The sequence below is a fragment of the Loxodonta africana genome, chromosome 15 (genome assembly GCF_030014295.1).
Source record: "Loxodonta africana isolate mLoxAfr1 chromosome 15, mLoxAfr1.hap2, whole genome shotgun sequence".
Taxonomy (NCBI): domain Eukaryota; kingdom Metazoa; phylum Chordata; class Mammalia; order Proboscidea; family Elephantidae; genus Loxodonta; species Loxodonta africana.
The window spans coordinates 704,526-717,992 of NC_087356.1; the positions used below are offsets into that span (position 1 = coordinate 704,526).

The window sequence follows — 13,467 nt, forward strand, 5'->3', positions numbered from 1 at the left end:
CAGCCACCGAACACCCCAGCGGTTTTCTAAATGCCGGTGTGAGATTTTGACAAACCGTCCATTCTCATGAAAATACGGAAGCGTGATGGAAGAAATCACTGAGAGAACTCTAAGGAAGGCTCTAAACACTACACATGGCTTTTAAATAGATATTCAAACGGCCACAAGTCACCTGTGTCTTTCCCAGGTATTGCTTACCCATTGCACTGAGGTAATGGTTGATGGCCTGGCAAGGAGGACTTGGGGTTTGTGTTGATTTGTCACAACTCATGGGTGCTGGGCTCCTGTCTGTGTCAAAAGAGAAATACCCGCTGGAGGATCGAGACAGCAGGGAGGATCTTCTCACAAAGATGAAAAGCGGGGATCTGGTAGCAAAAGGGCCGGGGCTGGCTGGTGGGGCCTGCGGGCCCTGTGGGCTGCCCTGGGGGCAGCGGTCCCCTTCACCGTCAGGATTACCTTGAGGCTCCGTGAGCAGAGAGGTAGGGGCCCCAGGCCTGAGCTGAGGAGGCTGCGGGGGCCTCTCCGCAGGCTGTAACTGTCCACCTTCTCTGTCACACTCAGAACTTACATCTGAAGGTTGCTTTGCCATTTGGTCTTTTTTTCTGCAGCGTGGGAAAAAAAAAAAAAAAACCTAAGATTATCTCACGCAAAGATAGTTACAGTCAATAAATAACTTTCACCTATTTGTAAAACTTCTGACTTAAACCCAAATAGTTTACCACTAAATTATCACTTCATGCATTTCTCTGATAATCTCCAAATTAAAAAGTAAAAATACATTTTAAAAAAGTATTATACTTATCAGGGGGTGGGGCTAAACTTCCCAGCACCAAACAAAACGCAGAAACAACGTGTGGATCTGGCGCTCCTACACGCGCGCGCGCGCACACACGCTTTAAGAAAAGCAGCTTGTCTGAAGTCTATTCGCCTGTGCTGTCTGCTCGGTCAGGACAGACCTGAGTAAGTCAGAAACTCCCGGCCGGCTCTGATTCCCGGGGCTCAGACACCGCGCTGCAGCCCAGGAGCCGGCGCCGACGCAGCCACTGCAGGCGGCTGGCCGCGTTCCCCGCTCCGGCCCCATTGTTCTGCCTAAAGTGCTGAGGGCAGCAAGTCTGGGAAGGTTTGGCAGCGGCCGTCAGTCGTAGTAAGTGCGTCACAATAGAGTGTGTAACTCAGCGCGCCTGGGCCCGGCTCTAGCGCTCGCCGCCCGCGGTCCTACCCGCTCCGGCCCTCGCGCCCCTCCTCCCACCGCGGCAGGCGCAGCACCAAACGGGACAGAACTTCCCCGAAGCGCATCCGGACACCTAGGTGCACACCCCTGCATGGAGGACCCCCGAAACCGCCCGCGGCGTCCCCTGCAAAGTCCACAACTGACTCCGCACGCCAGGCAACACCGGGGCGCCCGGCTGCTCCGCCCTGCCACCCTCCCCTCTGCTGGCAATGACGCGGAAACTCACGTCTGCCCCTTTCCTTCCGAGCTTGGCGTCCGGTCCCGCGGTCCGCCGCGTCCAGCCTGCGCCCTTCGCCGGCCCGGCGCCCCCCAGCCGTCACCGCGAAGGCAGCGCAGGAGACAAAGCTCGGGACTCGCGTTCAGAGCCCCCGGGGCACCGCAGAGCCCGCACCTTCCCGCCCGCCGGCCGCCGCGGTCCACCGGGTAGCCGAGGGCTCCGCGCGCCGCGCCTCTGGCCCGCGCTGCCCCGGCCGCAGCCGCGGGGAGCATCCTCCGCCTCCTCCCGCTCCTCCCCTCGCGCACTGCGCCCGCCGCCGCCGGCACCGCGGGCCTCCCCGAGCCGCCGCCGCCGGGTGCCCGCGCTCCCCATTGGCCCGCGCGCGGTCGCTCGGCGCACCAGCCAATGGGCGGCGGCGGGGAGGCGGCGCCAACGGGTCCGGCCGCCGAAGGCGAGGCGATTGTTGACAAACTCGGCTCGGACCGCGGCTCGCGCAGCGCAGGCGGCGGGCGCCCGGCGCAGGTCTCGGGGGCCACGGCTGCTGGGCTAGCGCCCCTGTGCCCTTCGGTGCGCCGCGCGCGTCTCAGCGACTCCCGCCGGCACGGTACCGACCGCCACCTGGAAACAAAGCAGGATCCGCGCTCTCCTCGGCCCGGCGGGGCTGTCCTCAGACCCCGGTCTTTTTCACCGCCGCCGCCGCCTCCCAAGCTCGCCGGGGTGAAGACCCCAAGGGTCGCCCCGGACTCAGCTGCAGCACGCATCCCGCTCCTCGTGCGTCGCGGACACGGGGCAACTCTGAACGGCCGGCAATGCCCAGCGCCGCGCGTGTTCGCGCCCCGTCACCACGGCAGACCCCGGACACACCCAGACCCCTATCCTGACGACCCTTCCACCAGCAGCACCAGCTCAGGGGTACAGGGCCCCGAGGGACCCTCCGCCAGCCTACACTGAGCCGTCCCGGCCCCGCAAACCCAACACGTTCTGCGGCCCGCAGTGCGTCCACCGCGCGCCCCGGCGGCGGGAGGCCGCCCTCGGTCTCGCTGCTCGTGGCCGTGTGGGTGGCACGGTCCGCAGGTCGCCTGCATACCGAGCAAAGCCCCTGGCACGTCCAAGAGGGGGAAGGCGGCAGCTGTCCCGAAACCTCGGCCTGAGCGAGGAAAAGCCCGGTCTCGTCAGTTAAATCGCCACCAAAGTTCCGCAAACCCTACGCAACAGGCCCGCGCGCCAAGAAAAGCCGGACAACAGTCCCCGCTGTACTGCGCGGCCGCTACTCGGGAGCCGGCCGGGTTTTCCGATCGGGCGCGCGGTCAAGTGCCGCGGGGGCCCCCCGCTCCGGGCCGGCGTCCAGAGCCCGCGCCCCCTCCCAGCCCGGCCCACGACGCTGCACTTCCCGGCGCACCGCCTGCCACCCGGACCTCGGCACCGAGCCGCACTTCGGCCAAGTGCCCACAGCGGCGCAGCGACCCTCCCCAAAGTGGACCTGCCCGGGGCGCACGCGGCAGCCCCGCCGGCGACAGGCGGGACGGGTACGTGCGTCCTCCGCCTGCATGTGCTAAGGTGGCGAGCAGGACTGGAGCCGCGGGGACCAGTGCCCGTCCTCCATGCGCCCCGGCCCGCTCCCCGCGACCCGGAGGACTTTACCTTACGTTTCTCAGTCCGAGAGTCAGAGTCAGACATTGGGGGGCCGAGGGCCAGGGGAGGGGCGCCGGGGCGGTGGAGGGAGCTGCGCGAATCGAGCAGACCGAGGTGGTGCTGACTGCAGCGGGATCGGGCGCGCAGGCTGTTGTGAGACGCCGGCGGCGGAGGCGGCGCAGCCGACTGGGGACCGGACGCTCCGACAAGCTGGAGAGCGGGCGCCTGCGCTGGCGAAGTGAAAGCGGCACAGTCCGGCCCTGCAGCCCAGCTCTGGCTGTCGGCTCGCGCCCTGTCCAATCACCGCGGGCCCCGCCCCCGCCAGGCCCCGCCCCACCAGGCCCCTCCCCGCCGAGCCCGGCCCTGGGGACCCGCTGCCGGCCCCCCAGCCCCCAGCGCCGCGACCGTCGGCGCGTGCAGGCTGGGACAGGTAAGGCGGGGCGGCCCCACCGGCTCCACTGTGCTCGCGCCTCCCCGGACCCTGCGCTCGGGAGCGAGCAGACGCCCGGCGTGTTTACCGCGGTGACTTCGGCTGCCTTGTGCGCACCCATCCCCCACCCCGGGGTGTACCCTGCCGCCCGAGCGGCGGCCGTCGCGTGTGCAAGGAACAGGGGGCGCTCCTGGCACGCACTGGGCTGAGCGGGTCGCGGCCGCCCGCGGGAAGCCTCCGGGGGCGCTCCTGCGCCCTTGCTCTTCCGCAGCATCTACAGCCCTGGGGAAGGCTGGGCTCGCGAACGCTTGGGTGAGAGGTGCAGAAGGGGCTCTGAGCTCCCCGAGAGTGCGGGGCGCCGGGCTGGAGCCCGAGTAGCAGGCTGCCGGTCTTCCTCGTCTGCGCCTGACGCAGGACTCTTAGGAGCCCTGCTCCTGCCGCCCGGCAAGCGTTGAGAAAGAGGGCAAGATGCGACCCCGGAAAGCGTCCGAGAGCCGGCTTCTCCGCAGCCCGGTGCGGGGCTAGATGAGAGTGCAAAAAAAAAAAAAAAAAAAGGATCAGGTAAAAGAGGGAAATGAAAATACTTTAAAAAATCCTTTTAAGGAAAAAAAAAATACATAGAAGAGTCGCTGTCTCCAGGGAGAGAGGGTGATGTCCGCGCTCTGTTGCGACCCCCTGAGACTTGAGTGCTGTCAGAGAACCGCCCGGGAACCGTCCCTCCGCAGGCTGAGGCCAATGAGGGCGGCGAAGCGGGCTTCGGGCCGCCGGTGGAGAAGGGCCTGGGGAACGCTATTATTCTTGCCCCTACCCGCTGCCCGCGCCCTCATCCCTGCCCCTCCTGTCCGCTCCCATCGCTCCTCTGTCCCCAGACCTGGGCTTCCGGACAACCGCTGTTGGGAATGGGTGGGGAGATGGAACACCACCCGAGGATGTCGAGAGCCCAAAAGAAGGCAGGACGGATTGAGGAAACGCAAAGTAGGGCCGCCCTAACCTGCACCCCAGCCGGGAAAAGGAAGGGGCCTGGGTGCACAGAGGCCACCTGGGCCAGGTTTTACGTTTCATGGGCAGATCTATAACGTCAGCGTGACACAGCAGAGCCCAGGTTAAAGACCGCTCAGCCCATCCTCCAGGGAGTCCTGAGCGACGTGAAGGCCACCGTTTCTTGGGGAGACTCGAGGGCAAGCGCCGGTCGGGTCCGAATATTTCGCTGCCTACAGAAGGGGAATATGCGTGATCGCGGTGAAGTGGATGGGGAGATAGGAAGTCCACGGTGACCGCGGACCTCTCGCGACTGCTGATGGCTGCCGCCGGCCAACTCTGCTTCTCGCCGGCTCCGCGTCGCACGCGGGGCAAAGGAACACAGTGTGCCGCGCCCTCTGGGAGCCCCAATCCCGCCCCGCGCCCGGGTTCTCGGCGTTCTCTGCGGGGGTGGGCGACGCAGAAAGATCAGAAAACCGCGCGGAAGAAAGCCCTGGTGCTTGTCATTAGTTCCGGTGCAGCTCCGCCGCCCCCGCGCAGCCCGCTATTGCGGCTCTGTGAACGCGTTAAAAAACAAAGGTATTAGGGAAAGCAGCGGGCCGAGCGCCCCTATTTGGGGCACAACAAGAAAGCGGGCCAGGAGGCGGCAGCTCTTGCGTCCTCCGCTATCCTGGCTGTGCTAATGAGTTTTGGGCGGGCGCCCCAGGGCCGGTGACAGCGAGCCCTTCTGGCCCTCTCCCAGTGCGTCTGGAGCTCCTCCCAGAACTGGGCCAGAGCACAGGGGGCAGCAGGGGAAGGGCCCGTGGGCGTTAGGTCTCCGCTCGGGTGCCTCGCTGACGCGGGCAGTGTCTGCTCTTGCTGCCGCCACGAGATGTAGGGGAGTGCAGGAGGGAAGATGGCTTGGGCTGAGAGAGAAGGGCAAGAATAAGTGGGGTAACGGAGACCTGAGAAATGGGAAATCCACAGCCCTCGCCCCCGACCACAGGAGTCTCCCTCCAAGTTCCGAAATAAACTTTATTTCAGTGTATTTGCCCTGGCCCGCCTCCCGGTACCCTGCCAACAGCGGGAGAGCCTTCCCATCCCTTTATTTCTTTACTAGACTTTATGTTCTTCTGAAGGATAGATTACAAACTTTATTTAGTAAAAACTTGTTCCTCGCGCTGTCTTACGGTCGGGAAGCCACCTGTTTGGAAAGACAAGCCGGAGTTCGTGCTTTGCCAGAAGCCAAACCCCAGGGTCCCCTGTCCTTCCGCCGCTTCCTCGCGGAGCCCCAGAGGGTCTGACTCACTAGAAAAGCGTCGTTTGCTGAACCTATGAACTCGGGCGGCCGGAGCTTTTGCCTGAGGGTGTTTGATGGGGGGGGGGGGGGCTTTTTTTTTTTCCACCCAGCACCACCAGTTTTTTCTTTAAATCACTGGGAATCTGAGTCCATGCTGACAGACCTTTGGCGGCAAGCGATCTTGGGGTGCGCCCTCCCCGACCGCCCACTCCAATCGTCTAGGGGCAGCCGACCCCGGAGCTGGGGGAGGTCGCGGCCCCGGCTAGGCAGAGTTGTAAGGGAGGGAACAAAGCGCCGCACGCTCCGGGCGGTCCCCTAACTCCCAACAGCCCAAGGCGCGCCTCGCTAGCCTCGGCTGGATCCGCGCTCCGCGCTGCAAAACCCCCGAGCGCGGCGACGGAGCGCGTGCCAGCCGGGGCTCGCGCCCAGCTCCCGGCGTCAGCGAAGCGAGCGTCGTGGCAGCTGCGGGCGCGGCACCTGGCTTCCCGCCTCGCCCGTTATAACTTGGCTGCCGGCTCGCGCCGCTGGGAGCGCACCCCTTCCCGGGCCAGGGGCTGCGGGGGTGCGGGGTAGAAGGCCCAGGCGGCTCGGGGGTTGGGATTCCCGCGATCTGTGCTTGGAGGACGGAGTGCGGAATGTTAAAGGCGGAGGTCGCCCTCAGGGCTTCGTCCTTCGCTGTGTCGCACAAAGGCAGCAACTGCAAAACACGACACAAGGGAAGAGGTCAGATGTTGGCCAACTGACGGTCCTCCGGTGCCGGCGGCGTCACCCACTCCGGCCACCCGCACACCCGGCGGCCGCGGAAACCAGCTTCCCTCGGATCGCCCGCGGCCCAGAAGGGCAGAGGCGTCGGTTATGAGTAACCTCCGGAAAGCCTTTTTCATCTTAGAAATTCCCAACTCGGCAACGCCTAAAGCTCACGCTTTTCTTCTTAAGGGAGTTGGGGTGGGGGCACCGCCCTAACTTCACCGGGAGCGCGTGACGTGGGTCTGGGAATCTTTGAGCGTCTTCCCTCCGCTCCGACTCCTTCCAGCCTGCAGAGGCCTGGGGTGCCACCTCTGGGGCGCGGAGGCCTGGGGTGCCACCCTCTGGCGCGTGGAGGCAACTGAACCGGAAGAGCGTCAGGGCAGGTGGACCTCTGGCCGGCTGCGGGCGACGCCCAGTGGCAAGAAGGCCAAGGCCCGGCATTTGCAGCTCTGCGCACCTTCCACCGGGCCGCTGCTGCGCACCTTCCACCGGGCCGCTGCTGCGCACCTTCCACCGGGCCGCTGCTGGAGATGGACCTGCAGTTAACGCGAACCCCGCAAAGCCACCTCTGCCTGTGCGAGGGCCAGGGAGGGGATGAGGCAGGGCAGGGACTTGGAGGGAAGGCACTGGGTGTGTTATTTCATTTTCCAGATCTAAGTGCAGTGCTTTTTGTGTTTTGTTTTGTTTTGTTTTAATTCCCAGGGGAAAAATGCCACCAAAAATGATAGGTCTTTTTTTTTTTAAAGGAAGGAGCAGAGCGGCTGTTTTCCTTACCCATAATTTACACACTCCACTCCTAGATGTCTCCAGGTTTTTTGTTTTTTTTTTTGGTCAGGTTTTCTGTCATGTAAATTTCTTTCACTCCCCAGATTACAGTAAACTCTAGGTTTTTATGGTTTATTTTTATACCTTTAAAGCATGGCCTACACCACCCCGCCTTTGCCCTCACTGATGGTAACCTCTGAGCTGTGCTGATGTGTTAAAGCCAGGGTCCTGTGTGCAGGCCCAGCTGGCATTTCAGGTGAGAGTCAGTAAGCGGGTTCCAAAATGAGGGCCGGGGGAGCAGCGCCGCTTTTAATTGTCCAGCGATACGTTTTCCTTAGAAGGTGCTCCTTTACACCCATAGATTCTAAGCACAGCTTCATTCTTCACACACTGCGGTTAACCCATGGCTGCCCAGTCGATTCCAACTCAGCAGCCCTATAGGACACAGTAGAAATGCCCCATGAAGTTTCCAAGGAGGGGCTGGTGGATTCTGACTGCTAACCTTTTGGTTAGCAGCCGAGCTCTTAACCACTGCGCCACCAGGGCTCCTCACTGCGGTTAAGCATCATCAAATCAGTACTGAAAAAACTAATCATATTTGCAAAATGCACTAAGATGAACTTTCACTGACCAAGATTTCAAAGTTACTAATTCATACTCTTGACAACACTCTGACTAATCCGTCAGCTCTCAGCGACTTCAACCACCAGTTCAAAACCACAAGATGGGGTACACGGCCCCTGAACTTTGCAAGTATTGTAATATTATTAAAGATAGTTTTTATCTTTGGGTTTACATTATGAAATTCAACTAATTTTTGCTGTATATCAACAATGGGGGAAATTCAATCATTCGAACAATTACTATGTGGAAGAGAGTATGGGTTTGGTCTGTCTAGTGCTGGACACAGAACAACAGGCCACGGGTAAGAGTTATAGGGCGCATTCAATACGGTAGTCCCCCCTTGAGTGATACATTAAAGGATGCCTGAAACCATGGATAGTACCAAACCCTATATATACTATACTTATAATAGTTTAACTTATAAATTAGGCACAGTAAGAAATTAACAATAACTAATAATAAAATAGAACAGTTAAAACAACATAATACAAAACAAAACCCATTGCCCTTGAGTCGACTCCAATTCATAGCGACCCTGTAAAAATATGCTGTAATAAAAGTTATGTGAATGCTACGTACTTATTTAACATTTTGAACCCCAGTTGACCACAGGTAACTGAAACCAAAACGTGAAACCGTGGATGGGGGCTAGGGGTACTGTATATTCAACATGAGGAAAACTTAAAACTAAGAAAGTAAAAAAATTCAGTGCGTGGTGAAGAAGTAGGTCCCCTCACTCTCAAGTGTTCAGAAGTGATGCCTGCAATGACACTCTAGAGAGAAGCGCTGTCCTCGGTAGGAAGGCTGGACACTGCCTGCCAACGTTCTTTCTAAACCTCGAGTTCTGTCTACAACTCTCTGCCCTTTCTTCCTTTTCCATGAACTGTAACAGGAGCTCAAATGAGTAGTGTCTAGGCTGGAGGGTTAGGCATGATTTCTGTTACAACCATTATCTGACTCGGATGCCAAGGACTCACCCACCTCTGCTTCCCCCATGAGGATGATGATAAATTATCATTCTTTCATTCATAAAGTACCTACTGGAGGCCCCTCCCGGGTTAGGTGCTGTGCGAGTACTGAAGGCTTAGATAGGTGATAGCTGCCTGCCAGGGAGTCGATTCCAACACGTGGAAGCCTTACGTGCAACAATGAACTGTTGTTGCCCAGTCCTGTGTTATTCCCACAATCACCAGCATGTTCAAGCCCATCCTTGTGGCTACTGTGCCAATCCATTTCATCAAGGGCCTCCCTCTCTCTCCCTGGCCCTCTACTTCACCAATTGCCCCTCCAGCAACTGATTCCTCCTGATCATATGTCCAAAGCAAGCAGATCAAACAATGTGATGTTGCGATCCATAAGATTTTCTTTGGCTAATCTTTGGAAGTAGATTGCCAGGCTTGTCTTCCTGATCTGTCTTAGTCTGAAGCTCACCTGAGACCTGTCCACCATGCATGACCCTGCTAGTATTTGAAATTCTGGCAGCATAGCTCCCAGCATCACAGCAACACACAGCCACTGCAGTACGACAGACAGATGGACGGATGGTGGACTGGAGGTTTGGTGATGCACATTTCAAACACAGGCCACCTACATGATAGAGGTGATGAGTGGTTTAAAGATTTTTAAAAATACAATCTTGTTCTTATAAAATAAAACTAGGTAGCTAATATAGCACTGATTATTACACGCAGTATTTTTATTACCAAAGACCCTCTTAGGACTAAGTACTATTACAATTTAGTTTTATTACCAAACATGCTCTTCTACCCTATAAGCATAAAAATGGCACACCTGCCCTGTCCTCCTGCCCTGTGAATGTGTGACAAAAGTACGCTGGACAAAGCAACCCAACCCCACCTCTCTCTCTGGTTCACCATTTGCCCTTACTTCATGGGGGTCTGCAGTGTTTCCCTTTGTGGTTGCTATCTGCTGTCCAGGTGGCTCTGACTCATGGCGACCCCATGAAAGACAAGATCCGGTCACTGTGATCCAGACGGTTTCCACTGGCTGATTTTCAGAAGTAGATCGCCAGGCAGTATTTCCCTAGACCTAGAGATTTCCTGAACATCTCTCCAAGGCCTTGATTCTGTGTACCGTAAACTGCAGGTCAGGAGGTAGTGAGGATGGAGTGAGGTAACGTACGTGAACATCCACACTGTAAGCTGCAAAATGCAGGAGAACAGAAAGTTGCTCAACTCTTTATCCTCAGATTGCCATCATCAAGGCCTTTGAAGATTTTTCAGAAACTCATGTCATAAATTTCAAAGCGATCTGTCCGCTTAACACAGAAATGCAGGGCCTGAGTGTGACAGCGTGTGTATGGGGAAGGGGCTTACCAGGTCTGTCCAATTGAACTTTCTATCAATCTATGTTGCTTAAGGCATTTTCTGTTTAACGTAGCTTTAAAGTATAACCTCCTTAACAAAGAAGACACACATCAACACACATGCCTTGGCGGGCTCCACTTATGTGATGGCAGCTTGAAAACAAGTTATCTGGGGACTAGGTACAGAGATAACGATACAACGTATCCTTTTTGATATGTCTGAAACTTGGCATAATGTGTGGGGCGTGTGCATGAAACACTATCAAAATGTACGGCTTCATTTCAGTGAACACCACCCTATCCAGATGGTTTGTGAGAAGATTAAGTAAAACGAGTATCAGCATACATCCTTCAGGCACACTTCTGCTAACATTTCTCATCAAAAGAAAGGTCGATTTTTCTCTTTGTTTTCGGTCTTTACCATCCATGGAAAAGTCATACCATAATGTCTCTGCTGTATTTGTTTCTATGCTAAAATCGGGCGTGAACATCATCTCTAGTTCCTTCCGTAGCCCCTTTTATTCAGACCTTCACCACGTTTTTAGATTTTTGCTTCCAAGGTTACCTTCCTCGAGTGTTGTTTTGGTCTGACCACACTTCCCCCCAAAAACCTAGAGGCACTTTGACTTGCTTCTCAGGTCAAAGTAAAGTTTTTGATTGTGAATTTGAGTCCTTTCACGGCCCGTGGCTTATCGAGTTCCCATAACTCATCCACAACTCAACCACAATCTGCACTTTATACTCGCCACGAGGAAATTTATTTTGTCTTGCCCTTGACACTCCTCATCACCTTGTACTGAATCGTCACACGTGCCATTCTCTCTCATTCACACATTGTGACCAGGTTAGGTCTCTCTCATGCTTCCAGTTCTTGGCTATGAATTCACTGCTTTTAGTAAAGCTGCCCTGAAATAGTTTTAATCGTTAGTCACCACGTTAGCTGAAAGAATACGGACAGGTCACTTAATTTCTCTGAGCCTCAGTTTGTTCATCTATAGACTGGGGATTTATCTCTCTTAGGAGTGTTTTGTAAGTATTAAGTGAAATAATATATAACGATATATTCATGTTATAAACAATGAAGTCCTTAGCACTGCTGACCCTGTCACATAGTAGATACTCACTAGACATTAATTCTCTTCATTTCCTTTCCTATTACCTTTTATTTTTCTTAACGTCCTTGAATACCTAGCTCCTATTTGTATATCTGTGTATGAACAGAATATAGCCTAGTATTTGCTAGTCCTGTCTCTTATTAGACTATAAATTATTAGGAATTAGGACTGTGTTTTCTCCTTCCTCTGTTTCAAAACTTCACACAGAGGCCATTTAACACATACTGGTCTCTCTCCTATTGAATGACTGAGCTTTAAGTCCTGTTCCGTGTGTGTGTATTAGTATCCCTTAAGGTTCTTCACTTGAGTACACACTTTTGGGTTTTTTCAGTTTAACAGGGACCATGAGCATAATTTACTTTTGGAATGTCTTTCTTCTATCGTCAGGATCTAATTCCATCCACAAAAACTACCTGTAAACGTGTGATATTTGCCTAGATTATCACCATCATCTGTCCTCTTCCACTCAGTGAATACCATACAAATAATAAAAAAAAAAACCTGTATCAATTCTAAAATAGAAATTTTTTCATATTTTAATACCTCTATAAATAGGATTAAAAAAAAAAAACCGGTGCCGTCGAGTCGATCCTGACTCACAGCGACCCTATAAATAGGATATGTCTTATAATAGGTGGCATTTGACAACACTTTTTCTTTCTTAGTACATAAAGTAATGCATTAGAAATAATCAGTGGTCTTTATAATTTTTCTGAGTGCATCACTGTACATCTCTTTTAGTGGTTCCTTGAGCTACTATATTGTACAGACACAACTTACCACAGTCTACTCTGTTGACGTTTCACCAGTTGAATGAAGAATAGAAACCTTACCTCCTTTTAAATCCTTTTACCCTCCCCCATTATAACATTTCTTCTACATACACTGACAACTATAGCAGACAATATTATATTTTTGCTTCAGTAGTCAAACATAATTTAGAAAACTCAAGAGATGAAGGACAGCGTATTGTATTTACTAATATTTTTGCTTACTGTGTTCTTTCCTCCTGTCTGATGTTCCAAGTTTCTTTCTTTTATCATTTCTTTTGTTTACAGAAGTTCCTTTATTCTTTCTTTTAGAATAGGTCTGCTGGCAACATATATTCTCTTAATTTTCCCTCATCTAAGAAAGTCTTGACTTCCCCCTTTATTTTGAAGGCTATTTTCACTGAATATAAAGTTATGGGAGTCCCTGGGTGGTGCGTGACTACTGGCTGAAAGGTTGGCAGTTCAAACCTACCCAGAAGTGCCTTGGAAGACAAATTGGTCATCTATCTGCTCCTCGAAAGGTAACAGCCTTGAAAGCCCTATGGAGCAGTTCTACTCTGCACACACAGGGTCACTGTGAATCAGAACAGACAGTGGTAACTAACTACAACAGAATAGAGTTATGGGCTGGAAGTTCTTTCCTTTCAGTGCTGGAAAAATTTTATGCCACTTCCTCCTAGACTCCATCATTTCCAATGAGAAATCTGCTGTCATTTGAATTGCTTTCCCCCCAGAGGTAAGTGTTGTTTCTCCCTTGTTTTCTAGATTTTTTGTCTTTAGTTTTCAGAAGATTGACTAAGATGTGTCTTGATGTGATTTTCTTTGGGTTTATTCCAGGTTTGCTCAGCTTCTGAATCTGTAGGCTTATGACTTTTGCCAAATTTGGGAAGTTTTCAATTATTATTTCTTCAAGTATTTTTTTTTAGTCCCACCCTCCTCCTCTCCTTCTGGAACTCTGATAACACAAGTGTTAGATCTTTTGTTATAATCTCACAGATCCCTGAGTGTAGCCAGGACCAGCAGAGGCTTTACTCACCCCTCTCCTCCATCCCGTAATTTACAGAATGGTCTCCCAAGTCTAAGCTGTCCTTTGAAGAAAGGATAACCTGCCTTAAAAAAAGTGCTAACCCATTGGAAAAACACTGATTTTAATGAGTGATATTTGGCGCATATCTTTAGCAGATCTGGGTTGGTTACAATAAAAGAATAACATACCTGTTTTCACAGGGCTACGTATCACACAGATACTCCTCAGATTAAGTACCTCAAGAATAGGAGAGACAAATACAGCAAGACTAACATGTAAGACAGGGGTGGTAGAGGAAAATGTTCGTGTAGGAATTTGATGTGGAA

The 13,467-nt window shown here is 53.8% G+C and overlaps 1 protein-coding gene and 1 long non-coding RNA gene across 18 annotated transcripts in view; both read right to left on the reverse strand.

Annotated features, from left to right (window-relative positions):
• Positions 1-3,195, reverse strand: part of BCL2L11 (BCL2 like 11) — a 77,696-nt gene extending 74,501 nt beyond the window's left edge. For 10 of the 17 annotated variants that reach the window (XR_010317856.1, XR_010317857.1, XR_010317858.1 and 7 more), the window contains exons 1-3: positions 1,458-1,720; positions 457-602; positions 199-288 (exon numbers count right to left, since the gene is read on the reverse strand). Coding sequence is in view for 14 of the 17 variants with exons in the window: in XM_064268370.1 (XP_064124440.1) it covers positions 199-288; positions 457-602; positions 1,458-1,720 (499 nt within the window). In the remaining 3 variants the exon portion in view is untranslated. Of the gene's footprint in view, positions 1-198; positions 603-1,457; positions 1,721-3,089 lie in introns of those variants that run through there. The other 7 variants (XM_023541130.2, XM_010601338.3, XM_023541122.2 and 4 more) reach the window with 2 other exon arrangements.
• Positions 3,196-6,206: 3,011 nt separating this feature from the next.
• The window catches only part of LOC135227756 (uncharacterized), a 68,375-nt gene continuing 61,114 nt past the window's right edge, over positions 6,207-13,467 (reverse strand). The window contains exon 3 of the long non-coding RNA XR_010317878.1: positions 6,207-6,464. This is a non-coding gene — a long non-coding RNA (uncharacterized LOC135227756). The remainder of the gene's footprint in view (positions 6,465-13,467) is intronic.